At 44.9% G+C, this 27,404-nt stretch overlaps 2 protein-coding genes and 1 pseudogene across 2 annotated transcripts in view; 2 read left to right on the top strand and 1 right to left on the bottom strand.

Annotated features, from left to right (window-relative positions):
- LOC103238073 (golgin subfamily A member 2-like) overlaps nucleotides 1-5,073 on the top strand; it is a 32,104-nt gene extending 27,031 nt beyond the window's left edge. Inside the window, 5 exon segments of the mRNA XM_073018839.1 lie at nucleotides 280-371; nucleotides 632-850; nucleotides 939-1,041; nucleotides 1,123-1,223; nucleotides 1,312-5,073. Of these exon segments, the coding sequence (XP_072874940.1) occupies nucleotides 280-371; nucleotides 632-850; nucleotides 939-1,041; nucleotides 1,123-1,223; nucleotides 1,312-1,572 (776 nt within the window). The 3' untranslated portion in view covers nucleotides 1,573-5,073.
- A 4,350-nt stretch (nucleotides 5,074-9,423) lies between these two features.
- On the bottom strand, nucleotides 9,424-13,699 carry LOC140712456 (putative GED domain-containing protein DNM1P46; annotated as a pseudogene).
- Nucleotides 13,700-17,222: 3,523 nt separating this feature from the next.
- MTPAP (mitochondrial poly(A) polymerase) overlaps nucleotides 17,223-27,404 on the top strand; it is a 32,410-nt gene continuing 22,228 nt past the window's right edge. The window contains exons 1-4 of the mRNA XM_008002679.3: nucleotides 17,223-17,428; nucleotides 20,164-20,336; nucleotides 21,696-21,920; nucleotides 25,160-25,384. Coding sequence (XP_008000870.1) covers nucleotides 17,272-17,428; nucleotides 20,164-20,336; nucleotides 21,696-21,920; nucleotides 25,160-25,384 — 780 coding nt within the window. The 5' untranslated portion in view covers nucleotides 17,223-17,271. The remainder of the gene's footprint in view (nucleotides 17,429-20,163; nucleotides 20,337-21,695; nucleotides 21,921-25,159; nucleotides 25,385-27,404) is intronic.

The following is a 27,404-nucleotide window of genomic DNA, read 5'->3' as shown; positions in this document are numbered from 1 at the left end:
CCTCCTAGGAGTGGGGGGCCACCAGGTTGCCTAAGGATGGGTGAACTGGTCCAGGTCAGAAAGGGAGCAGGTCAGAACTGCCACACCGACTGGTAGTGGGACTGTGCCTGGGCCGTATAGCAAGATCTTGGTTCTTAAAAGTAAAAATAAAGAATAGCAGCTCATTCCCTTCTGGGGAGGGGCTGGTTCAGGGTTACACAGTGAGGGTGAAGGCAGAGGTGGGCTCGCAGTACCTCCCTTGTCGGGTTGTCTGAGGACCCCTCTGTCCTCCCTCCACAGGAGATGGAGGAGGACATCTGGACAATGAGGAAGAGGAGGTGCCTCGGCCCATGCTGAGCATCCTGGAGGACCTGGAGAGCCGGGAGGTAATGGTGAGACTGACTCCCCCGGCTCTTGCTTTGCACCTTCCTCTGTGGTCCCTCCCAGACCCCTTTATGCTCTTGGTTTCCCCACCTTCTGATTTTTGTGGGCCCTCACCCCTTCCGGGTGCCAGTGGTCAGACATCATTTCACCTGTCCATTTCACCAACAGGTGCACTCTCCGAGGCCCCAAGGGAAGGGGCTGCGCTCCACCTCCCTGCCCCGTTTTTTCTGTAGATGCCCCTACAAGAATACTCACCTCTTGCCTTCAGGTGGCATTTTTCAACTCCGCTGGAGCCAGTGCCCAGGAGAAACAGGCACGGCTATGTGGGCAGCTGAAGGAGCAAAGGGTGTGGTGCCAGTGCCTGACTCACCTTGTGGCCTTGGCCCAGAAGGAGTCCAAGGCAGTGGCCCCAGCCCCAGGGACTGAGGGTGAGTCTGTGTGTGGGCAGACCCACCAGGCCCTGCAGGGGGCCATGGAGAAGCTGCAGGTGAGTGAGTCCTGACATGGGCCAAGAAGGGTGGGGGCAGGGCAGAGCAGGTTGCTCTCAAGATGTGACCCCATTATTTTGACCCCAGAGTGACTTTATGGACCTCCTGAAGGAGAAGGCGGACGTGAAGGAGCAGGTGGAGAAATTAGAGCTTCGATTCGTCCACCTAGCGGGAAAAACAGACACCATCAGTGAGTGAGAGGCCAGGGAAGGCAGGGGGAGCTGCAAGGCCATTGGAGGGGCCCCAGCATCTGAGCCCTGTCCTCCTGCAGGAAAGTACATCACAACATATGAGAGCCAGAGGGCAGTGCCAAAGATGCGGCACCAGGAGGGGGACATCATCAGGCTGGCCCAGGACAAGGAGGAGATGAAGGTAGGGTGTGCAGCATCTCTGCGGGGGTAGGCGTGGGCGTGGGCGAGGACACTGGCACCGGCGTGCAGCTGAGCACCCCTCCCTTCAGGTGAAACTGCTGGAGCTGCAGAATCTGGTGTTGCGACTTGGTGGCAACCACAACGAGGGGTGTGGCAAATTCCTGGCTGCTGCCCAGAACCCTGCTGATGATTGCACTCCAGGTGCCCAAGCCCCCCGGAGCCTGGGGCTGCTGACAAGCAGGGGGGTGAGTAGAGCCCTCAGGCTGGGTGGGCAGGCAGGAGCAGGGGGGGCTCCACTGCATGCAGATGCCCGCTCTCCTCTCTCCAAAGATTTTTGTGAGGTGAGCTGACAGCCTGGAGCCTGCACCAGGAGTGGCCAGGGAGGGTTGTCCCCAGCTCATGCAGCTGCTTCCTGAGATGCAGGACCCCCAGGAGCACCCAGACTTGGGCAGCAACCCCTTCATGCCATTCTTTTCGGGCTGCCAAGAACAGGGAGCTAAACATCACCATCATCTAAGAGCTGGTCAAGAAATTAAAAAAGAAAAAAAAGTGATGGGGTTAATCTCCTACACAATTCATTTACTTCATTCGAATGTTAGAGCCACTCATGATTGTTTGTGCTTCTAATTTACAGTTTACATTTATTTGTAAAAAATTAAACGAGAGTGGGTCTTTCCCTGATGTTCACTCTGGCATCCCTTCGCATTTTTCTTTTTTAATTTGATAATTGTAGGTCATTAGAATGCATATTGAGTTTGCCCTTACGTGGTGGGAATTCAAACACGCAAAGACTCACTATTTGCACAAAACTATTCTTGGGTTTGGAATGGGCCGCCATGCTTTTTTAATGTTATTGCAGCATGTACATTCATTACAGAATTCAGGTAAAATTTGCTTATGTTCTGCTATTATGTTTGATCAAATTCTAATCATGGTGATGTCTTCATTAGCTCAATATGTGGTTTGCCCTCAAGCGTGCACTGTTTATTACTTTGTAATATGCCACTATGAGGACTGACATTTAGAGTTGTTTAAAGGCCAAGAACTGTAAACAGCCCTTCCCTTATTTTCCGTGTCTTGGGGATGGGAGTAATAACATTTTGGGGAGCTTTTAAAATCTCACAGAAGAGGAAAATGGCCTGCTCTGGCAGGTGTGTGCAGAATAGAGTATGTTTTGGTTGTTCTGGTGCCAAGAATGAGCGCTGTACTATGGTAGTTCCCTTAGGATTTGTATGTGCTCTGGGCTCATGAGGATATTGCATCATGAGCTGCGGCCGTTGTATCCTTTTTTGATTACCTAAAAAGGGATTATTTCTGAGAAATGAAAGGCTTCCATCATTGACTGTGGATGTGGAAAACCTTTCCAAGCTTAGAGCATCTATATCTATAATACATTTTAAAGTCAGAGTTCATGTTACCTGTTTCAATCACGTGACTACATGTCCCAGGAAACAAAAGGGCACTGGTTGGCATTCTTCTTAAGGTATTCAGTAAAGATTATAAGAAATCCTTTAAGAGTTTAAATGTCCCTGAAACAGGCATACAGGCTCTAGTCAAGAATGAATTAGAGTGAAGGAAAGCTGTGTGACACTTGGCATTCCTCTCTGTTCATGGAGCTTCTTTGAGGCTAGAAGATTGATTTTACCATCTAGACCTCTCTGGCTAATACCTAGTCTTCAATCACATTGGTTAAAGACTCTGACATAGGAATTTACTTCTTTTCCTTGAATGGAAAACACTTTAAAAAATAATAACGAACATTATTATAAACTAATACATGCAAGAGTACTTAGTTGAAACAAAAAGGAGTTTTAGTAGACAGTATTATACTATATTTGAAAATCAAGGAGAAGTTTATGCAACTTAAAATGTTTACAAACTGAAGTCTACTGTTTGTGAATGTCTAAGTATTATCAAGAAAAGCATCTATACAATCAGAGTTATATTTCCACACAAAGTTCTTTACGAAGAGTGAAATATGTTTTTATACCTTTCAGTTTCATTTAGAGACATATTTTGTGCAATATTTATGTTAGTGTGCCTATACATTATGAATTTCTGTTATACATTGCCTAAATGTATGACTTCATAATGCTTGGGAAAGAATCAACAGTTAAACTTCATGAAGTTCTAATGTCTGTGTTCCAAAATACATCACATTATTAGGATGTAGGGAGATATGTATGTGTGCTCCCTGGGGTGGAGATTTCTAGTTACTAGACCGTCTCCATTTTTAGCATTTGGCATCCTCATGATTCTTTGATAAATATGACCTTAATAGGAGAGCAAGTATACGATTTTACAGATGGAATTACAGGTTTGCCTGCATTCACTGAAAGAGTGCAAATATTGGGTCCTTGTGACTTCAACTGACTCTTCCAAATTGTATAAGTTTATCAATGTATTAGATAAACCCAGTTTCAGAATTATAAAGAAAAAATGTTAGACCAAATAATGTGGCTAATTAACAGTGGTACGATTTCTAGCCCAAGGGTTTAAAATGGACTTAAAGTCCTGTTCTTGCTTTTTGTTTTCTGAACTTACTGCTTTTGCATTCTTTGAGTTCAGTTTAAAGACAGTTACTTTAAGTTGATTTTAAACCCCTGGGCTAGAAATTGTATGTATCACTGTTAATTAGCCACATTATTTGATCTAACATTTTTTCTTTATAATTCTGAAACTGGGTTTATCTAATACATCGGTAAATTATTTCAAAGGTATTTTTATAGTTCAAATCACTTCACTTTTACCCTGATAAATATAAACAACTGGTAATGACCCTCAGATAGCATTTAGCATCTATAACCAATCTGACAATAATGTGTTCCTCGGGTACCTATGGATTAAATCACATACTGGCATATTTAAGCTGGATGTCAGTCTGGAAAATAAATTTATTGTATTAATGGAAATACCACTCTGTGTAGGTATTTTGTCATATATTTAAGAAAAAGCTAAAGAGAATGAAAATTATATGACAATAACTTAAGTCTTTCTTTAAAGTGCATGCAGTCTTTTGCAATACCTCATTCAATCAAGTATTCTCTGCCTCACTCAGTATAAGGCAGCTTTCAATTTGCTTAGAAGGCAACATTAGAAGGTTAGAGTTCATCAGAAACATAGCATTTTAAAATGTGAGTTCAGCTGAAAAAATTTGAATGTCTGTAGGAAGAATCAAAATACCTATTTAAAGATTGCAATATATGAAAATCATTTTTAAAGTGTTTGATTAAACCTGATAGGTTTTCCAGAAATGAAAAATACCAGTTCTAAAACCAAAGCTGATTTTTAGAAAATTTGAAAATGTAAATCAGCCCTATCCACATAGCATAGTTTCTCTAAAACTTTATCTTAAAGAGTCATTTTAAAATAATATAACTATTAAAAAATGTAACTGCTATCTTAGTGTTTTGAAATTAGTTAAAACATTTTAAAATATGAATACTATGGTTTAAAAGAAAGAAAAGGGTTGGGGGTGGGGGGCTGGAGGTAGAGAAAGAAATGCCAACTCCAGTCCAGAGCTTTATTTGCCAAGTTTTCTTAGAATGACTTTTACCAACTTATGAATTCTTGTAAACAGAATATATAATGGAAATACTGAAAGACGTTTGCGTTAATTGGTATTATTGACTGCTGCTGTGATGCTACTGTAATATAATAAATTATTAAATTATTGCAAAGTGCTGTTTTTGCCTTAACATTTTATTTTGTGTGTCTTGAAAACTATAGTATTAAAGGAATTGAGACTGCAAATGCTGGGCACGCTTGGCATGAGATAATCTGTTTTTATTTTTACAAAATTGTAATATAACTATGCAAGTGTGTTTATTAAAAGAACAGAAACTAACAAAAAGTTATGGATTGAAAATGTTATGGGATGAAAAAGTTATGGGATAAAAAATGTTGTGGAAAAGTTGTGGCAAAAAAAAATTATGGACAAAAAGTAGAAAAAAGTCTTATGAAAAGTTATAAAAAAGGTTATGAAAAAGAAGTTATGGGATTAAAAACAATAAAAATAAAAATAAACAATAACAAGAAATAAAAAATAAACAATAAATAAAAAATAAACAATAAAAACAACAAAAAACAATAACAATAACAATAAAAATAAATAAAAGCAGGCCCCTGTCAGCAGAGCCTGGAGAAGTGGGGCTGGAGTCTCCACCCCTACCACATCCTTACCACCCCTTCCCAGTCACCCCTTTACCATTAGGGTAGCAAGACAACACCCCTGTTTAATGGGGGAAACAAACTGACCCTTTGCCACCTTGGCCAGGATGATGATGATTGTTATTTAAGAGCCAGAGGCTGGTGGAGTTGGTTTGTTTGGAAGAGGCCTAATGGCCTTCTTATTCTCACCGAAGCAACTTTTCCCTTAGTCAGGCTCCCATCTTCTCATTCAGAGGCACAGCTGAGGCAGGACACTGGGGCTAACCGTAGACTAGGTGAGGGCACAGGCTGCCGGGGTGGCCCCCCTTCCCCAGTGTACATGTTGTATCTGCGTAACGTTTTGTATATTCTGGGGTGTAGGGCCACCTCCTGTATTGTACCTAGCAGAGGTTGGAGCTGGTATATGGGGAGGAGGTTCTAATAATGATTTGTGGCTAGGAAACTTATTTATTGATAGCACAGGACAGAGGAAGGAGGTGGGGATGGGGTCGTGGTTCCCTGGTGATGTGACTCCTGTTTATTTTGCTTTTTATTTTGGAATAAATGGATTTAGCCATACTGCTTGGCCTGGTGTGTTCCTGTTTCCCTCACTGGGTCCTGGAGTTTGTGCCACTGAACGAGAAGCCCCAAAGTGTCTGAGCATGTCCAGCTGGGCTGTTGGGACCTTCCAGGCCTGTTACCTGTAAGCTGCCTGGTGACACCTGGGGGATTTCACAGGGACTGCCATGACACCTATGGATCACAGTCCGGCCCTGACAGCCAACAGCCTCAGAAGCTTGATCTAGTGGTGACCAGGAAGGCAAGTACCAACATCCAAGGACACTGACTTCCATCCACCCCAGGCATCTTCCGTTCCGTCCCCTTGCCTCCCTCTCCTGTCTGCACCTGGTGGCCTGTTCTGTCTGTTCCTCCAGAGTGCCAGCTGCCCCACAGGCTCCCTCCAGGCTGAGTTCATGGCCCTGCCCTCTAGTGGCCAGAGCCAGCTTCCCAGGATAAGAGCCACCTAAGCTCCAGGGGCTTTCCAGGAAAAGTGTCCCTTGGAAAAGGTGTGGCCTTTTCACCACTCCCTGCCGAGACCAGCTCGGCTGGGGAGACCCTAACCCAGTGGCGCTAGAGGAATTAAAGACACATACACACAAATATTGAGGTGTGGAGTGGGAAATCAGGGGTCTCAGCCTTCAGAGCTGAGAGCCTCGAACAGAGATTTACCCACGTTTTTATTAACAGCAAGCCAGTCATAAGCATTGCTTTTATAGATTATAGATTAACTAAAAGTATTCCTTACGGGAAACAAAGGGATGGGCCGAAATAAAGGGATGGGTTTGCCTAGTTATCTGCAGCAGGAGCATGTCCTTAAAGCAGAGATGGCTCGTGCTATTTATTGTTTGTGGTTTAGGAATGCCTTTAAGCGGTTTTCCGCCCTGGGTGGGCCAGGTGCTCCTTGCTCTCATTCTGGTAAATCCACAACCTTCTAGCATGGGTGTCATGGCCATCATGAACATGTCACAGTGCTGCAGAGATTTTGTTTATGGCCAGTTTTGGGGCCAGTTTATGGCCAGATTGTGGGGGGCCTGTTCCCAACAGCTCCCAACAGCACCCTAGAAGTGGCTTGAACTTTCCCCTCCCCAGAGCTCCACAGAGAACACAACCAGCAGAGGATACATTCCCTGTCATCCAGAAATGGGTTTTATTTCAGCTGAGGGACAGCAGAACTGGTAGAGACTGTCAGGCCACACAGCTGCCTGCACAGCACCCCCATGCTTGATAGGGGGCAGGAGGGATGGTGGGGGCTGGCTGTCCACAGGCCGGGCATGACAGGAAGGCTCACTGGAGGTGGCGCACTGTGGAGGGGCAATGTCAGGGGACAGCTTTCTTTTGTTGGGCCACAAGACTCCACAGGGACAGCACACTGACTGATTCCCTGCACTAGAGGTGAGGCAGTTGGCCAGGTGTAGGTGTATGTGTGTGTGTGTGTGTGTGTGTGTGTATAATCTATAAATATATATATATATACACATATGAGTATTTATATTTTTTCTTTCTTTTTTTTTTGAGACGGAGTTTCACTCTGTTGCCCAGGCTAGAGCGCAGTGGCATGATCTTGGCTCACTGCAACCTCTGCCTCCCGGGTTCAAGCAATTCTCCTGCCTCAGCCTGCCGAGTAGCTTGGACTACAGGCACCTGCCACCACACCCAGCTAATTTTTGTAATTTTAGTACAGACGGGATTTCACCATATTGGCCAGGCTGGTCTCAAACTCCTGACCTTGTGATCCGCCTGCCTCGGCCTCCCAAAGTGCTGGGATTACAGGCATAAGCCACCGCGCCTGGCCTATTTATAGATATTTAAAGAACAGGGCAGGGGCACACCACAGAGGGGGCACAAGTTTTCAGCGACAGTCACAGCTGGATATGTCAGCTCTCCACTACAACAGACTAAGTCACAGATGAAGGGAGCTAGCTTTGGGGCTGGGGGAGCCACCGTCAAGTCACAGAACAGCCACCCAGGCAGGCTTGGAAAGGGAGGTCTCTGGGAAGAGGAGGGATCTGTTTAGAGGTTGAAGTGGGGCCTGAGGCTCTCAGGATGGGACGGATTTGCCTGATCTGATTGGCTGGTAGTTGGAGAGAAAGCAGAGAGAAAACGGGAGAAAAGTGAGCAGAGAGCTGGTAAGCGCAGAGCAGGGGCAAAGCGGCAGCAGCTGTGGGAGGGATGGGGAGGGGAGGGCGCAGGTGTGGGTGTGGCAAGGTTCATGGAAAAGAGGGGCTGGAAGGGAAATGGGAGGAAGATGGAGGGAGGAGCCGGAGCTTCACAGGTAGGTCCTGGGGGCTGTGGTGGCCCTCCACACTCTACACATGCTGGCCTCTCCCACTGCACCCAGGCAGTGCACCCATGGTTCAGACCAATGCTCAACCCCCTCCAGCTTCCCTCTTCTCTGGTCACCCTGTCTTCTAACCCACTGGCCCAGGGCCGCCTCTCATCTTGGGGAACCCCACACAACAGCCACCAGGCCTGAAAGAGAAAGAACACGGCTTGAACCGGGGTTGTGAAGCTAAAAGGGATGGATGGCTGGAGGGTGCACTTGAGGCCCCTCTGGGTGGTCAGAAAGCCCAGGACCCTCTGAAGGGACCCTGGGGGAGGCAGGGAGAACAGGCAGCCAGATGCCACTGGCCATAGACTTATAAGTCTAAGAGGGGAGCCTCAGCTGGTTGGGGGTCTGCAGGTTGCAATAGGTGAGACTGGGCCCTTCCTGCTGGTAAAAGCAGAAGAGGGAAAGTCCATGGCAGGGAAGGCAGGTGGACTCACAGGGCGGAGCTCAGCTGGGCCAGCAGGCACTGTGGTCCCCTTGGCTGAATAGCATAGGTGACCCCTAGGAGCAACAGGCCAAGGTGCATGAGGTCGCTGGCTGGCGATAGTGCTTCAGCAGGAGCCAGGGACCCTGCCTTCAGTCACATGCTAGCAACTATGATGGTACCTGGAAGGGAGGGAAGGGGGCTGTGTGTCCCTGCCTGGCCTGTGAGGTGTGTTGTAGGATGACCATGTGTATGGGACTCTCAAGGTTTTATCCTAGATCACCACTGGATTGCCGACAGATAGAGGAGGTGGGACCCTGACTATCACCCCTGCTCTGCACTCCCAGGCTGGGAGCTGGATGCCCCTGCCCTGCCAGCATGACTCAGACTGCACGACAGGTGTGCCCAGGATGACGTTCATAGGTCTCTGGTCGCCTCCAAGTCCAGCCACACACCCAACCCCCTCCAAGTTCCCAGCCCCTACACCATAAACCATGAGCTCTCTGCCCTCTCTGATAGTTCCAGAAAGCACCCATGCCTGCCAGCTTGGGCATGGAGTCAGTTCCAAGAGACCCCAGGCTTAGCCATGGAGGCTGGTGGGCTGTGGGGCTGTGGGGTTCAGCCCTGGTACCTGCGCCCAGCCAGGATGCTCTGCACCTGCAGCCAGGAATCATCCACGGGACCCCATGACCATGCTGATGGTGTTTGTGCTGATGTCACTGATGATGCAGATTGCTTCCTTCAGCATGTGTTGCATGCGCAGCATCTCGTCAAGCTGCTATGCCTGCTCTGCCAACTCCTCCATCAGTGCATTCTGGTCCCCACATGAGTACAGGTTGGCCAGCAGCTCTGAGAATATGAACTCCTTGGTCTGGGAGTGGGTAAAAAGGGAAGGAGGTTGGGACCCGATGGCCTGTGCCACCTTGGCCGCCCCGTCGGGCCCTGCTGGGACTGTGTGCTGGACTTGGAGCCCTGAGTATGGCTTTTCAGATGCGGCTTCTACACTGCTTAGACTCGAAGATCTGCCTCCCCACCGCCTTTTTTCATTCAGATGAGGACACTGAGGTCCAGAGGAAAAGTCACCTGTCCAGGGTCACAGATCTGGGAGGGGACCGAGGACCTATGATGCCACCAGGACATCCATCTACTCAGCTTTTCCTAAATTGTTTTTGGAGATAGGATCTCACTCTGTCGCCAGGCTGGAGTACAGTGGGCGAGATCACCGCTCACTGCAGCCTCAACCTCCTGGGCTCAAAGCGACCCTCCAATGTCAGCCTGTCGAGTAACTAGGACTACAGGCACCAAGCCCAGCTATTTTTAAAAATTTTGTGTAGATAGCAGGTCTCACTATGTTGCCTAGGGTGGTCTCAAACTCTTGGGCTCAAGTGATCCTCCCGCCTTAGCCTTCCAAAGTGCTGGGATTACAGGCATGGGCCACTGTGCTCAGTCCCATGTTATATTTCTGTGGGACAGCTCTGGTCTGGACGGTGCCTCCCTTCCTGGACCTGGTCTCATAGGGCTGGTCGGCATTTCCCCCAGGCCAACATGGCCACCTGCATCCCCAGTGCCACAGGAGCCCCTTTCCCCCATGAGGCGGTGCATGCATGTTGTTGATGATAATGTGCATGGTGGTCTCAGGCATGAGACCAACCATGAGGTCCACCAGTAAGGTCTTGTTGACAATGGCCATGTAGGAATCCACCAGGTTCTGGGTGGTCTCCATTTGCCGCTCCAGCAGTGGGGTCCATGGGGTGCATGAAGCTGTCGGAGGCATTCTCCTTAGCCTTGCTGGCCTGCCATGGAGAACACAAAGGCATCAGGTGGCCAGGCCATGCAGCCAGGCTCCAGGAATCCCCAGGATCTCAGTCCCTCCAACGGTACCTGGAACATTGAGGCACAGAGAGAAGCAACTGACCTGAACACACACCCAGCTCCCCACAGGCTCTAGAGCCCAAGCCCCACCCTAGGGATTCTGAGCTAATTGGTTGGGGAACAGCCTGGGCACCGAGAGTTTTCAGAGCTCACCTGATGATGGCAACATGTAGCCAAAGTTGAGAAACACTGCCCTTTGCTGACTCCATGTGTGTCTGCCTTGTTTTCCCCATATTCCCCTAGGCTCCAGGCTCTGGGAGAACTACAAGAATTGAGAATTAGCCCTCCCACCCAGCCACTTTCCTCCCGTGCTGGGGAATCTCTGAGCCCTCTTTTTGGCTATAGGCCTCAATGTAAATTCATCAGCCCAGGGATCAGGAGGCAGAAGTGGGGCTTTTGGGAGAGAGGAGAGTGTGAGCTTTATAGTTACACAGACCTGCATTCACGTCCCAGCTCTGTGATTTTAGGAAAGGATCTGATTTGGTTACCCTGCAAAGTGGGGAAAGTTCCCCCTAGCAGGCGGGATCCTTTTGAGACTGAAATGAGAGAAAGCTGGGCAACAAGTGACTGCCTTCTGCCCCACCTCTGTGAGCCGGCCCTGTAGCATCTCCCTTGGTCCTTTGAGTTCTCAGCTTTAGCTCTCTTGCTTCTGCTCCTTCTCCTCACTCTCTCTGTGGCTAAGAGCCCTGCTTCTCCTCACAGGTTCTCCTCATCCTCCCCTGAGCTAAGTGACTCTCTTGCTAAATTCTGCAATGGCCTTGACTCACCAGTGGCCTGCAGGATCTGGCCCCTGCCTGCCTCTGCAGCCTCCTCTTGCTTTGCTCTTTCTCTCTCACTCTCTCACTCACCTCAGATCCCTGAGGCACTCTCCCACCTACTTCAGGACCTTTGCACATGCTGTTCTCTCTGCCAGAAGCACTTCTCTTTGACAGTGAATGCCTTGTCAAAGATTCCTCATTTGGGGTGCTGCCTGCCCACCCCATCAGATTAGGACCCTCAATATACCCTCCTATATCTCCTTATACCTTTTCAATGAAAACATTTTTGCTCATGTGATTTATGGTCATCTCCCTAACTAGACTGTAAGCTCCATGACATTAAGGGCCAGGTTGGTTTTCGTTCACCATTGTAACCCCAATACTTAGCACTGTGCCTGACACAAACTAGGGGCCATTTGGACCAAGTGCATAGGCTGTGTAGGCTTGCAACCCCTGTGGAAGTATATGGATAAACATGAGAGGTCTCGGTGCAGTGGCTCATGCCTGTAATCCCAGCACTTTGGGAGGCCAAGGCTGGTGGATCACCTGAAGTCAGGAGTTTGAGACCAACCTGGCCAACATGGTGAAACTCCATCTCTACTAAAAATGCAAAAAGTTAGCCAGGCATGGTGGTGGGTGCCTGTAATCACAGCTACTTGTGAGGCTGAGGCAGGAGAATTGCTTGAACCTGGAAGGCAGAGGTAAGCCGTGATCGCATCATTGCACTCCAGCCTGGGTGAGACAGCGAGACTCTGTCTCAAAAACAACCAACAACAACAACAAAAAGCCACGAGAAATAGAATGACTGCCTCCCCAGCATGGCTTGAGTGCCTACGGGGTGTGTCCAGGCAGGTATCACATGCTGGGTAGCATCAGAGGAAAGCCCTGCTTTTCTTTTACATGAGAAGGAAACAGTCAGCTGTAGGATCATACAGTGTCTGCCCTGCCCCACTCAGGTCAGGGCCCCTGGGGACCACGGACATGGGGCAGGGTGCAGGGGGTTGGGGGCAGCTTTTGGAGGAACAGCAGCGAGTCAGTTCATTCTTGCCTGGGACGCTGCCTCTGCAAGCGTGGAAGGTCATATTTACCACTCTCATGCTCAGTCTGTTGGGTGCCTTCTAACTTGAGCCTGTGTCACTTGTGGCACTGGGCATGTAAAAGATGCATTCCTGGTTTTCCAGCTTGAATCTCAAGGTAGGTGGAGGTTCGAGGTCTGAGGAGGATGGGTGTTTCAGTGGAGATGTCTGGATAACTTTTAGGATAAGTATATCCCAAATATTGCAAAGAACATACACATACAAAAAAACTATTTGTGGTTTATCTGATATTGTAGGTTAACTGCCTATTTTATTTGCTCAATCTGGCAACCCTAATCCTGGGGCTTCCTCATTTCCCCATGTGCTGTTTTGCCCTCCCTTCATTACACCACACTTGGCTCTCGGGGTACAAAGAGGACTGAGACTTCCTGTCCCTCAGGGAACTCACAGTCTAACATAAGAGATAAGAATATGAACACAGATCACCAAAGCAATGCAAACTCTATTTCTGAGAATTTGGGAGCCCTTGTTGGAATAGGGACAGTTTTAGAATTTAAAAAAGATCACAGATCATGGAACAGAATAGGAAGTCCAGAAACAAATCTGAATTTTTATAAGAATATACTTTTTAGCATGTGATAAAGGCAGCGTTAACACCCCGTTGAGCAAAGAATTATTCAATAAGTTTTGTTAGGGCAATTCATTAACTGCTTGGGAAAAAATCAAGTTAAAATTATTACTGCTTTAAACTTCATGCCAGAAACTAATTCCAGTGGTTGTCAAGATGTTAACAAATAAAACTATAAACATACTAACAAACTAAGAAATAACAAAAAAAGAAATGAGTATTTCCATGATCTTGGGGATTATGAAGGACTTTCCAAGCGTGATGCTCAGTACTGTACAGAAGGTATAAAGAAAAATTGTTCTATTCATCGTAAATGTGTTTTTCTCAATAATTTCTTCTGTCTTTTCATTTGTTTTTCTGGTGTTTTGTAACACACAGAAGTTTTAATTTTTATATAATGAAGTATATCAGTGTGAGTATTCCCACTCTATGAAGGTACTCATCAACAAATGGGAAAAAGACAAACACAGTAATAGAAAAAAATGAGTCAAGGAAATACACCGGCAATCAGAAAAGAAGAAATACAAATGGGCAATGAATATATAAAATAATATTCATCTAGTAATAATAAAAAAGAAAAAGCCAACTCAGTGTTAGTGAGTGTATTAGTCCATTCTCACATTGCTATAAAGAAATATCTGAGACTGGGGAATTTCTAAAGAAAAGAGGTTTAATTGGCTCACAGTTCCACAGGCTGTACAGGAAGCATGAGGCTGGCATCTGCTCAGCTTCTGAGAAGGCCTCAGGAAGCTTACAGTCATGGTGGAAGGCGATGGGGGAGTGAGACGTCTCACACGGTGGGAGCGGGAGCAAGAGTGAGGGGGCAGGTGCCACACTTTTAAATGACCAGATTTCATGATAACTCACTCACAATCATGCGGACAGTACCAAGGGGATGTTGCTAAACCATTCATGGGAAATCTGCCCCTGTGATCCAATTACTTCCCAGCCGGCCCTATCTCCAACATTAGGGATTAGAATTCAACATGAGATTTGGTGGGGACACATGAGATTTGGAAACCATGGATATGGTTTTTCTCAATAATTTCTTCTCTCTTTTCTTGTGTTTTTCTGGTGTTTTGTAACACACAGAAGTTTTGATTTTTATATAATGAAGTATGTCAGTGTGGGTATTCCCACTTTATGAAGGTATTCCTCATAGTTTCCAAGCCATGTCCATGAGGGTTTGGAAAAATGAGCCTTTCATAACGGTTGTCTGAAGGTAAACTGGAGCAATTTTTCTAGAGAGCAATTTGTATTGAATATCTTAAATCTGACCAGTAACTTGTAGTATTTTATTATAAGGAAATAAAGTTGTACATCAGCTATGACTTCCCTGGGGATATTGGCTACAATGCAGCTGATCATATTTTAAAAGCTGAAAATGATACAGATGTCTACAAATAAGGTATTAGTTGAATACATTAAGCACCATTCCCATTGTGAAACCCCATATGCAGGAGAGCCCAGGCTTGAAGCCATAGAATATTCCTCCCCTTGCTGGGCTTACAGCATCCCCGAGTTTCTGATATCCCTCAAATCTGTAATAAGGCATAAACAATATACCTTAGCTTAAAAACAAAACAAAACAGTACATCTTTGCATTAGGCCCTTCCTGCATTGCTATAAAATATATATATCTCTCTCTCTGAGGCTGGGTAATTTACAAAGAAAAGAGGTTTAATTGGCTCATGGTTTTGCAGGCTGTACAGGACGCATGACACTGGCATCTGCTTCTGAGGAAGCCTCAGGGAGCTTACAATCACGACAGAAGGCAAAGGGGGAGCAGGCAAGTCACGTGGAGCAAGCGGGAGCAAGATGGAGGGGAAGTGCCACATGCTTTTAAACCACCAGGTTTCAGAGAACACATCCAATTATCACCAAGGGGATGGCGCTAAGACACCGATGAGGGATCCAGCCCCATGATCCAAACACCTTCCACCAGGCTGCACGGCCAGCCCTGGGGATTACATCTTTAACATGGATTTGGTGGGGACACAAATGCAAACCATATCAACCTTGTCAAGATAAGCATTTATTTCATTTTAAACATTAAATGCAAAGTTTTCTTTTCTGGAAGATACAGGCCAGTGAGCGAGAAGTAATACCTAATAACAAAATAGTTCTATAAAAATAGCTGCTTCTGGCTGGGTGTAGTGGCTCATGCCTGTAATCCCAACATTTTGGGAGGCCGCGGCAGGTGGATCACCTGAGTTCAGGAGGTCAAGACCAGCCTGGGCAACATGGTGAAAACCCGTCTCTATAAAAATGCAAAAATTGGCCAGGCATGATGGCAGGTGCCTGTAATCCCAACTACTTGGGAGGCTGAGACAGGAGAATTGCTTGAACCCAGGAGGCGGAGGATGCAGTGAGCCAAGATTGCACTATTGCACTCCAGCCTGAGTGACAAAGCAAGACTCTGTCTCAAAAAAAAAAAAAAAAAAAAAAAAAAAAGTAGCTACTGCCAAGTGGCTGGAGAACATTTTATTCTGCTAAAGGGATTAAATATCCCACACAAAAAATAAAAAGTCCTCACATCCATCCCCAAACTCATTGTTTACATAGGGCTTTCCTTGGAAGTGCCAAAATAAAATATACTTCTACCTAACTTCGAGATTCTTCAACATCCATGTGGGAGTGGCAGGACTCTGTGTGGCCTGAGGGTGGCCTTGAGTGTGTGTCCGAGTGGAAGGCCCAGGATCTGGGGACCAACCTGGGGTCAAATGGCACAGCCAACTTTTTTTTTTTTTGAAAGAGTCTTGCTTGGTTGCCAGGCTGGCGGGCAGTGGCACAATCTTCGCTCACTGCAACCTCTGCCTCCTGGGTTCAAGTGATTCTCCTGCCTCAGCCTCCCAAGTAGTTGGGATTACAGGTGCCCACCACCACACCTGGCTAATGTTTGTATTTTTAGTAGAGACAGGGTTTCACTATGTTGGCCAGGCTGGTCTCAAAATCCTGACCTTAGGTGATCCTCCTGCCTTGGCCTCCCAAAGTTCTGGGATTACAGGTGTGAGCCACCACACCCAGCCAGCACAGCCAACTTCTAATGAGGCCACCTTAGTTACTTACTGTCTCTGAGCCTCCGTGTTCTCATCCATGAAATGGGTTTAATCACCCAGAGTTGTTGAGATGATTAAAAAAGAAAATAGCTGCAAGGCAATAGCACCACGCTAACACAGAGCTGGCTAGTCAGTTCCAGTGCTGGTTTGTCCTCTCTCACACTCCGATTGCGAGGCCCCTTGCTTTCCTTTCGCCTCCAGCAGTAGTGTGTACCCCCGGGGGGCTGCCTTCAGTTGCAGGTTTCTCTGCATTGTTTGGTATGTCCTTTTCCCAGGCACCCGAGCAAGGGCCACTGGTTACAACACAGGCACTGAGGAAGAGCCTTGAATCGAGGGCAGAGCTCTGACTTTAAGCTTTGACTACCCAGGTGTGACCTATAGCCAGTCCTTGTCTGATCTGTGCTCCACTTTCTCATGTTCAAAATGAGAAGACTGAACCAGTCCTCTCCAATGCCTTTCCTATGCCTTTAATATGAGGTACGTACTTCTCACTTGGAGGAGGGGCTGGCAAAACCACTTGAATTTTAATTTGAATCGAGGCATATTGGCAGAGGTTGTAAAATGTCCTCACATGGTTCAAGGAAAAAGATGATGCCCTGCTTGCTCCTGGTGCCCCTTTCAGAGGTTAAAAGCCTTTCCATTATTTTAACTTTGTTTGTTTGTTTTTTTCTGGAGACAGGGTCAAGCTCTGTTGCACAGGCTTAAGTGCAGTGGCGCGATCTCGGCTCAGTGCAACCTTCGCCTCCCGGGTTCAAGTGATTCTCGTGCCTCAGCCTCCCAAGTAGCTGGGATTACAGGCGTGTCATCACGCCCAGCTATTTTTTTTTTTTTTTGTATTTTTTAGTAGACACAAGGTTTCGCCATGTTAGCTAGGCTGGTCTCGAACTCCTGACGTCAGCTGATCCACCCGCCTCAGCCTCCCAAAGTGCTGGGATTACAGGCATGAGCCACCGCCTCCGGGCTCTGGCTCTATTTTCATGACGCTATTTACAACAGTAGGTGGCGCGCTCCTTCTATGGAGCTTCTCATTTGGTAAACTGTACGACTGCGGAAGTAAACCACATCTGAAAGCTCAGGCATCTTCTTTTCGGCTTCAATTTCCTTTCTTCCGCTAAAACCGAACTTCTTTCGGGTAGTTTGACCCTCGAGGCTTCCCATTTCTTCCCCCCCCCCCCCCCCCCGGCGCATGCGCGAAAACGCGCTGACCTTTCAGCTTCGCGCTCGTGCTTTTTACCATGGCGGTTCCCGGCGTGGGGCTCTTGACCCGTTTGCACCTGTGTGCCCAGAGAAGAACTCGAGTCCAGCGGCCTATCCTCAGACTTTTGAGTTGCCCAGGAACTGTGGCCGAAGACCTCAGGAGGGACGAGCGGCCTTCAGGGAGCGTGGAGACAGGTGATGGCGCCGTGGCCTCGGTTTGCTCTGTAGCTCCTTCCCACAGCGGGCGAGGAAGGGGGAAGAGTCTGGGATCACGGGGGAACACGTGGCCTGTGGAAACGGCCGTGGACCCTTTGGCAAGAGAGTGGGGCTGTGTCCTGCCCTTCTCTCCTCTGATCTCTCTAGGGCAACCCAGGGTCGCCGCTGTTGTTGAGGCAGAAGTGAGATGTGTGATGTTTCTTCGGGGCGACTCCTGTGTACAGTAATGGAATTGTTTAGACTTCCATGAAATTCAGATCAGGAACCCAGTTTGCTAGCACTTTACCGTTTGACGAAATAGTGTTCCCAATGATAGTAATGCTACACATCTGAGCCAGTCGTTGCATCATTTACGTATATTTCTGATTTTGATACATTAAGTTGTTGCTGGAGGCCGAGTTACAGTGTAGCCTGATGAATCAAGAGGCTTCCTGGTTCCTAGACATGGGGTTCTGCCTAATAAAGTACTGCCGTTTACTTTATTCTTTTTGGCCATTTTGAACCAAATCAATCTGGTAACAGATTTGAATTCACTACAACAGGCTGTTGTCCCGCGTTCGCTCTACATTTATGTGCTTCTTTGTGTATTGAGAAGCCAGTGTTATTGAACCTCTCTTGTGACTCAAGAGCTTGCGTATTCTATTTACAGTTCTTAAAACAGTCTTGCAAGAAATATATCACTGTGTCCATTTTACAGATGTAGAAAATGGCTCAAAGAGGTAAATAGCTTAGGCAAGGTCACTAGCTCAGTTAATTTAGACGTGACAGAGGGAGACCTTGTCTCTTTAAAAAAAAAAAAGAAAGATAATAAGATAGTGGGTTTGGAGTATTTCCTTGATCCATCAGTTTCATAGCCTTTTTGAAGAAAATGAGGCTAAAAGTTTCTGCTGATTTCTATTCATCATTTACATTTTCTGTTCTATTTAATTACTTTGGAATTTTAAGGTTTTTTGTTGTTGTTGTTGTTGTTTTAAGACAGAGTCTCCCTCTGTCACCCAGCCTGGAGTGCAATGGTGCAATCCCGGCTCACTGCAACCTCCTGGGTTCAAGTGATTCTCCTGTCTCAGCCTCCCAAGTAGCTGGGAGTACAGGCACACGCCACCATGCCTGGCTAATTTGGCCAGGCTGGTCTCAACTCACGACCTCAGGTGATCCGCCTACCTCAGCCTCCCAAAGTGTTGGAGTTACAGGTGTGAGCCACCGTGTCTGGCCTTGTTAAGGGTATTGATATCAGACTTGGTGGTTTATGATCTCTAGAGTCTACCATTCCAGACTTTTTAAAGAAACACCTTAAACTACTTAACTGGAAGTTAAAATCTTGGAATTTAGTTGTTAATTTTCAGGTTTGCGCTTTAATACTCTTTTAGAACTTGAATAATTTTTTTCTCTCTATGCTTAGTTCATTTGTTGGCCTTCCCATCATGGCTAGTGGGTTATTAATATTTAATTCTTGACTGTCACAATTCTTGTCTTGATTCCCTGTGATTGTAAAACTCCTAGCCTCTTTCTTTCATTAGTGAAATTATCAATGAGCTCTTCATGGGCAGCAGCGAGGTTTTAAATTCTTTGATTTCCCTGATACAGAGCACATGATAGTTGGTAACTCATTGTTAATTGTTTGAGCCAGATTGAGACTCTTGAGAAAGAAAAACGCCTTAATAGCTTACTTCAAAACACCAAATTTCCAAACTCATTGTCTCGTTACAATCAGCCTTGTAATAATTTCTTTTAGTCTTTGGAATGTTACAATTTGCACAATTTTTTATGTGCTTATTTGTGTAAGGATTAAATAAGTGATTTTACTTTCCCGGTTTTGTTTTTAAAGTTTTGTGGAACTCCGTTTTCAGCACTTTGCATCAAGCGTAGTAAATCAAAACAGAAAAAGTGGGCAGTTTTAATAGTAGTCCTGGGAGAGTAGCCAAACGAACACTGAAAGTGCAGTAATTCCACCTCATCTGTGTTTCCATTGTCCACAGTTTCAGTTCCTCACAGTCAACCGTGGTCCACAAATAGGTGAGCACAGTACAATATGGTATTTTGAGAGAGAGAGACCACATTCATATAACTTTTATTACAGTATATTGTTAGAATTGTTCTATTTCATTATTAGTTGTTGTTAATCTCTCTCTCTCTCTTTTTTGAGACAGAGTCTTGCTCTGTTGCCCAGGCTGGAGTGCAATGGTGCAATCTCAGCTCACTGCAATGTCGGCCACCTGGTTTCAAGTGATTCTCCTGTCTCAGCCTCCCAAGGAGCTGGGACTACAGGCGTGTGCCACCATGCCCGGCTAATTTTTGTGTCTTTGGTACAGATGAGGTTTCACCATGTTGGCCAGGCTGATCTTGAACTCCTGACCTCAGGTGATCCACCCACCTCAGCCTCCCAAAGTTCTGGTATTACAGGCATGAGCCACCAAGCCTGGCCCATTGTTATTAATCGCTTACTGTGCCTAATTTATGTATAGGATAAAACATTGTATATATAGGACTTGGTAATATCCAAGGTTTTAGGTATTTACGGGCATCTTGGGACATAACCCCTGTGGGTAATGGCGGGACTACTGTAGTAGAGTTTAACCCTTATAAAGGAAGAGAAAAAGAATAGATTAGGTGAAGTTGGTTTTAGTCCTATATAAAGTCTTTAAAACACGTTATCAAAATATTTTACAAATTTTATGTGTGTGCGTGTAGTGGAAATGTTTTTGTCTCATTCATAGGCTTTGAAGACAAGATTCCTAAAAAGAGATTCTCTGAGATGCAAAATGAAAGACGAGAACAGGCACAGCGGACTGTTTTAATACGTTGTCCAGAGAAATTCAGTGAAAACAAGTTTCTTAAATATTTATCCCAGCATGGACCTATTAATAATCATTTCTTCTATGAAAGCTTTGTAAGTATTTGAAAAACAATCTAACTTAACGTTTATGCTTTACAAGGGTGGAGGTCTTCATTAGTTGTTTTTTGCTGTTGCCTTTTGCAATATGATAGTTAGGTTCTCTTTGATATACTGCACCTTCCTTATCTGGATTTCTTTAATGAGTTTTGTTTTCCATATGAGACTACAAATTCTTATAGCAGTATTTTAGGATTATAAGTCATTTATGACTGATTTCATTATTTGGATGCTTAATTTTAAGAGATGGGGTCCAACTCTGTTGCCTATGCTGGAGTGTGGTGGCTGTTGGCAGGTAGGATCATAGTGCACTACAGCCTTGACTCCTAGGCTCAGGTGATCCTCCTGCCTCTGGAGTAGCTGGGACTACAGTCCTGCACCTCCACGCCCAGCTTGAATACTTTAGAGAGTCCCTTTAACTTGCGGATGAAGGCCAGTGGGAGGGGATCTTTGTTTTGCCTTTGGGTTTTTCTGCTTCATTCTTTTCAGTCTCTTCAGCTTCTCTTAACTAACATCGTTTTAAGGTTCCTTTTCTTTTCTTTCTTTCTTTTTTTTTTTTTTGAGATAGAGTCACTCTGTCGCCCAGGCTGGAGTGCAGTGGCATGATCTCGGGTCATTGCAACCTCTGTCTCCTGGGTTCAAGCGATTCTTCTGCCTCAGCCTCCCAAGTAGCTGGACTTACAGACACCCGCCACCACTTCTAGCTAATTTTTATATTTTTAGTAGAGGCGGGGTTTCACCATGTTGGCCAGGCTGGTCTCGAACTCCTGACCTCAGGTGATCTGCCCACCTCCACCTCCCACAGTGCTGGAATTACAGGTGTGAGCCACTGTGCTCGGCCCAGTGTTCCTTTACTTAATCCGCTTAAATTGAATAAAACTAATGCTGTGTTAGAATCATATCATTTGTAAATTTTAAAAAACTTGATATTTTGTAGCATTATAATTGTTTTTTTTTTTTTTTTTTTTTTTTTTTTTTTTTTTTTTTTTTTGAGACGGAGTCTCGCTCTGTTGCCCAGGCTGGAGTGCTGTGGCCGGATCTCAGCTCACTGCAAGCTCCACCTCCCTGGTTCCCGCCATTCTCCTGCCTCAGCCTCCCGAGTAGCTGGGACTACAGGCGCCCGCCACCTCGCCCGGCTAGTTTTTTGTATTTTTTAGTGGAGACGGGGTTTCACCGTGTTAGCCAGGATGGTCTCGATCTCCTGACCTCGTGATCCGCCCGTCTCGGCCTCCCAAAGTGCTGGGATTACAGGCTTGAGCCACCGCGCCCGGCATAATTGTTTTAAAATATGAGCTAAAATAGTATGTTAGATATATTGTAACATATGTTCTGTTTTTTCTCATGTTTTTGGTATAGGGTCTCTATGCTGTTGTAGAATTTTGCCAAAAGGAAAGTGTAGTTTCACTGCAAAATGGGACTCATACTCCAAGCATGGCCATGGAGACTGCAATTCCATTCAGATCACGTTTCCTCAGTCTGAAGTTGAAAAACCAGACTTCTGAACGGTCATGCATACAGTCGAGTGATCAGTTGCCACCTTCAAACAGGAAGCTCTTTGAATTACTTTGTTATGCAGAAAGTGTAAGTTTTTAGGTATACTTCAACTTTGAGAAATATGTATTTTTTTTGTGAACAATAAAGATTCCTATAAAATATTCAAGCTACATAACTGTTTAATGGGTATAGATCTTCAGTTTTAGAAGGTGAAAAGAGTTACGGAGATGAATCGTGGTGGTGGATGCATAATGAGATGAAAGAGTTTTTCTACTGCTAGCTTTCTAAGAATGTCATCATGCTCAACACATTTAGTAGATGTTGAGTTTTGACATTTGAGATTATCTTGATGACTGGCATATAATCTTGCGATTATATATGGTTTTTCTCCTGATGTCTTTTCTTTCCCCTCCTAATGTCTTAATGTAGTGAATTATAGATTCACTGTAGATTTCCTCATGTCAAGTCATTCTTGCATTCACAGAATAAACCCTACTTAGTCAAGGTGTATTTAAAAAAATGCATTATTACATTTGTTGTGCTAATATGTTTATTACAATTTTAATATCTCTATAAATAAATGGGATTGCTTTTAAAAAATTCAAACTGCAGGATATGTTGAATGAAAAGTGATAGTAATCCTTGTCTGCTCCTTCCCCACCATGCCCCATTTGTACTCACAGGTAACCACGTTCTTCTGAAGTTTTGGGCCTTTTGAACAATTTAGGTTTTCTTTCTGTTTCCAGCATAGTGACATAAAATTGTACGTGGTTTTCTGTCAATTTTAAAATGTCTTCTTTCTGATTCTCTCTCTCTCTCTCTCTTTTTTATTTTGAGACGGAGTCTCCCTCTGTTGCCCAGGCTAGAGAGTGCAGTGGCATGATCTTGGCTCACTGCAACCTCCTCCCCGGTTCAAGCAGTTCTCATGCTTCAGCCACCTGAGTAGCTGGGACTATAGGCACGCACCACCCTGCCCAGCTAACTTTTGTATTTTTAGCAGTGACGGGGTTTCACCACTTTGGCCATGCTGGTCTCGAACTCCTGACCTCAGGTGATCTGCCCACTTCGGCCTCCCAAAGTGCTAGGATTATAGGCGTGAGCCAGCATGCCAGGCCCAAGATTCTGTCTCTTTTCTCTGTTCAAATATTGTTTGTATTTGTCTTGGTGGTTTTTTTTTGTTTTTTGTTTTTGTTTTTTTAGACAGACTCTTGCTCTGTCGCCCAGGCTGGAGTGCAGTGGTGCGATCTCAGCTCACTTCAAGCTCTGCCTCCCAGGTTCATGCCATTCTCCTGCCTCAGCTTCCCGAGTAGCTGGGACTACAGGTGCCTGCCACCATGCCTGGCTAATTTTTTGTATTTTTAGTAGAGACGGGATTGCATTGTGTTAGCCAGGATGGTCTCGATCTCCTGACCTTTTGATCCACCCGCTGCGGCCTCCCAAAGTGCTGGAATTACAGGCATGAGCCACCGCGCCCCACCTGTCTTGGTGTTTCTTACTCAGACTTGCCAGACCTTGCTAGTCTTTCCAAAGAATCAACTCATGGCTTTATTTATCAAAATACTATTTTCAAGGTTTACTTTTCTAATAAGAAAATTTTTGCTTCTAGTCTATTTCTCTTTCATTATTATTATTATTATTATTATTATTATTATTATTATTATTATTATTTTGAGACAGAGTTTCGCTCTTGTTGCCCAGGCTGGAGTGCAGTGGCGTGATCTTGGCTCACTGCAACCTCCACCTCCCAGGTTCAAGTGATTCTCTTGCCTCAGCCTTCCAAGTAGCAGGGATTACAAGCATGCGCCACCACACCTGGCTAATTTTTTGTATTTTTAGTAGATTCGGGGTTTCACCATGTTGGCCAGGCTGGTCTTGAACTTCTGATCTCATGTGATCTGCCTGCCTTGGCCTCCCAAAGTGCTGAGATTATAGGCATGAGCCACCAAGCCTGGCCTCTTTTATTGTTTTTGAGTTGAATGCTTAGTTCAGTTATTTTATTTTGGGTTTTTTTTGTTTTATTTTATTTTGTTTTGTTTTATTTTATTTTATTTGATACAGAGTCTTGCTCTGTTGCCCAGGCGGGAGTGCAGTGGTGCAATCTCAGCTCACTGTAGCCTCAAACTCCTGGACTCAAGTGACCCTCCCACCTCAGCCTCCTGAGTAGCTGGGACTATAGATACATTCCACCATGCCCAGCTAGTTTTTGAATTTTTTTTGGTAGAGTCAGGGTTTCATCATGTTTCCCAGGCTGGTCTCAAACTCCTGAGCTCAAGCAATCCTCCCACCTTGGCCTCCCAGTGGATTATAGATGTGAGCCACTGTGCCCAGCCAGTTGATATTTTCAATGTTGGTTTCAAGTAAGAGCATTTGAAGCTTTTTTTCACTTCAGATACTCCAGTACGCAGTTTTAGTATGTGATCGTTTTAATGCCAGTCTTCTAATGGATAGACAGGATTGTTATTCTGAGAAACTGAGAGGTCTTGAGCCTTCATTACTTGAATATTTCTAGTTTTTCTTGCCCTTTAACATTGATCTTTCATTCCCTTGGGTTTAAAATGTCTAACATGTGGTTTTAACCTCTTCTGGAGTACTTTACTACTTTCATTTTCTTAAAACAATACTTTATACTCATTGCTTACAAAGTTTTAATTCTAGCCAACTTTTATTTTGCTAGTGGCATTCCTCAGAGCTTTTTAAAAATTTTAAAATATTATATAATTTCTTTAATGAAATAGAAATGAGATCCTGCTGTGTTGCTCAGGCTAGTCTCAAACTCATGGCCTCATGTGATCCGCCTCAGCCTCCCAAAGTATTGGGATTACGGGCATGAGCCACTGCGCCTGGCATCCTCAGTGGTTTTTTAAGAGTATTTTTTTTAATCCACTTTTAAGACTGAAGAAGAAAATGTTGCATATGTCTATTTTTTTTGAGACAGAGTCTTGCTCTTGTTGCCATGGCTGGAGTACAATGGTGCGTTCTTGGCTCACCACAACCTCTGCCTTCTGGGTTCAAGCGATTCTCCTGCCTCAGCCTCCTGAGTAGCTGGGATTACAGGCATGTGCCACCACACCTGGCTAATTTTGTATTTTTAGTGGAGATTGGGTTTCTCCATGTTGGTCAGGCTGGTCGCCAACTTCCAGCCTCAGGTGATCCACCCGCCTCAGCCTCCCAAAGTGCTGGGATTACAGGTGTGAGCCACCGCACTAGGCTCTGCATATTTCTAAGTTAGGTCTCCAGAGCCACCAAATCTTTCAAAGTAAAATGGTAACTCTTTTATATGACCTGTACTTTTTCTCTATTTTGTTGGTTTTGTTTTGGCTAGCTAGATAGACGATCAGCTGAACACTCTCTTGAAGGAGTTCCAGCTAACAGAGGAGAACACTAAGCTCCGATATCTCACCTGTTCTCTTATTGAAGACATAGCCGCTGCATATTTTCCGGACTGCATAGTCAGACCCTTTGGCTCCTCAGTCAACACTTTCGGGAAGTTAGGATGTGATTTGGACATGTTTTTGGATCTAGATGAAACCCGAAACCTCAGCACTCACAAAGTAAGTCTATTTCTCTTGACCACTATAATCATTTAAAGTTAAGAAAGTAGAAAAAGAAAAATCTTTGAACTTAATAAAACTGTTGATTTCTAAACTTATTAAACATTGTGGTTAAAGAATAAGGTATATTTGTTATTGATTCTTTGGAATTATAAAGTCTTTCTTTGTATTGTTCTATGTGATCATTTTTGTGAATATTCTGTACATATGCAGTCAGAGAGTTAATTCTTTTCAAGGGTTCAGAAAATTTTCAGTTAGGTCAAAGTTGCCTATTTTGTTATTCAAATTATGTATCTTAACTAATTTTTTCTTTTTAACCTCGTTATCTAGTTACTGAGATGTTTTTACATCTCATGATTCTTGGTTTCGTTAATTTCTTTTTAAAATTCTTTTGATTTTTGTTTTATCCAAAGGGTATATTAGCTACATATAGGTACATGATTATTATGTTTCTTTATTGGACTGTTTTGTTATATCCCTCACACCTGCTTTTTTCATTTCTATAAATGCTTTTGTCTTAAGTTCTATTTTATTTGTTAATATGGCCGCTTGATATTTGTCTCACATCTTCTGTTTCTTTATTTTCAGCCTTTATATATGTTATTTTAGTTTGGGCGTATCTCTTATAAATAGCAGTGTGCTTTTACTCCAGTCTATCAGTCTTGGAGTTCAATATGTTTATTGTTACTACTGATCATTCTTAGACTAATTTCTCCTGTTTTATTTTTTATTTCCTATTTTCTGTGCTTTTGCTTTTCACTTTCTTTTTTTTTTTTTTTTTTCTGAGGCGGAGTCTCGCTCTGTCGCCCAGGCTGGAGTGCAGTGGTGCAATGTGGGCTCACTGCAACCTCCGCCTCCCGGGTTCAAGTGATTGTCCTGCCTCAACCTCCTGAGTAGCTGGGATTACAGTTGCCTGCTACCACGCCCAGCTGATTTTTGTAGTTTTTTAGTAGCGATGGGGTTTTACGTCCTTGGTCAGGCTGGTTTCGAACTCCTGACCTCAGGTGATCTACCCGCCTCGGCCTCCTAAAGTGCTAGGATTGCAGGCATAAGCCACCATGCCCAGCAACTTTTCACTTTCTTTCTTCCTTTTATTAGATTACTCCTACTTTATTCCTGCACTTCCTCCTTACCCCCTTTTTTTTCTTGCAAGTTTGGATATTATTTCTTCCATTTATGTTCTCTTTAGCATGCATGTCTAATGGTAAAAGTAACCAGTATCTCTTCCATCCTCCCAAATAATGTAAAGGATGCTTTAATTTAATTACACTGTTGAAAAAGCTATTTATTTTTATTTTATTTTATTGTTTTTTATTATTATACTTTAAGTTCTAGGGGACATGTGCACAACGTGCAGGTTTGTTACATATGTATACGTGTGCCATGTTGGTGTGCTGCACCCATTAACTCGTCATTTACATTAGGTACATCTCCTAATGCTATCCCTCCCACCTCCCTCCACCGCACAACAGGCCCCGCTGTGTGATGTTCCCCTTCCTGTGTCCAAGTGTTCTCATTGTTTAATTCCCACCTATGAGTGAGAACATGCGGTGTTTGGTTTTCTGTCCTTGCAATAGTTTGCTGAGAATGATGGTTTCCAGCTTCGTCTATGTCCCTACAAAGGACATGAACTCATCCTATTTTTATTTTTATTTTTTTGTTGGAGACGGAGTCTCTTGCTGTGTCGCCTAGGCTAGAGTACAGTGACGTGATCTCAGCGCACTGCAACTTCCGCCTCCCGGGTTCAAACAATTCTCCTGTCTCAGCCTCCCAAGTAACTGGGGCTGCAGGCAGATCCCACCATGCCTGGCTAATTTTGTGTTTTAAGAGAGACAGGGATTCACTGTATTGGTCGGGCTGATCTTGAACTCCTGACCTCAGGTGATCCACCCACCTCAGCCTCCCAAAGTGCTGGGATTATAGGTGTGACTCACCACACCCAGCCAAGGCTATGTGTTTTTATACAATGTTTACTTTCTATGGCTCTATCTTTCCTTACATCTTTCAAACTAGTAATGAA

The sequence above is a fragment of the Chlorocebus sabaeus genome, chromosome 9, assembly GCF_047675955.1.
Source record: "Chlorocebus sabaeus isolate Y175 chromosome 9, mChlSab1.0.hap1, whole genome shotgun sequence".
In the NCBI taxonomy this organism is placed as follows: domain Eukaryota; kingdom Metazoa; phylum Chordata; class Mammalia; order Primates; family Cercopithecidae; genus Chlorocebus; species Chlorocebus sabaeus.
This window is presented reverse-complemented; position numbering and strand designations above follow the sequence as displayed.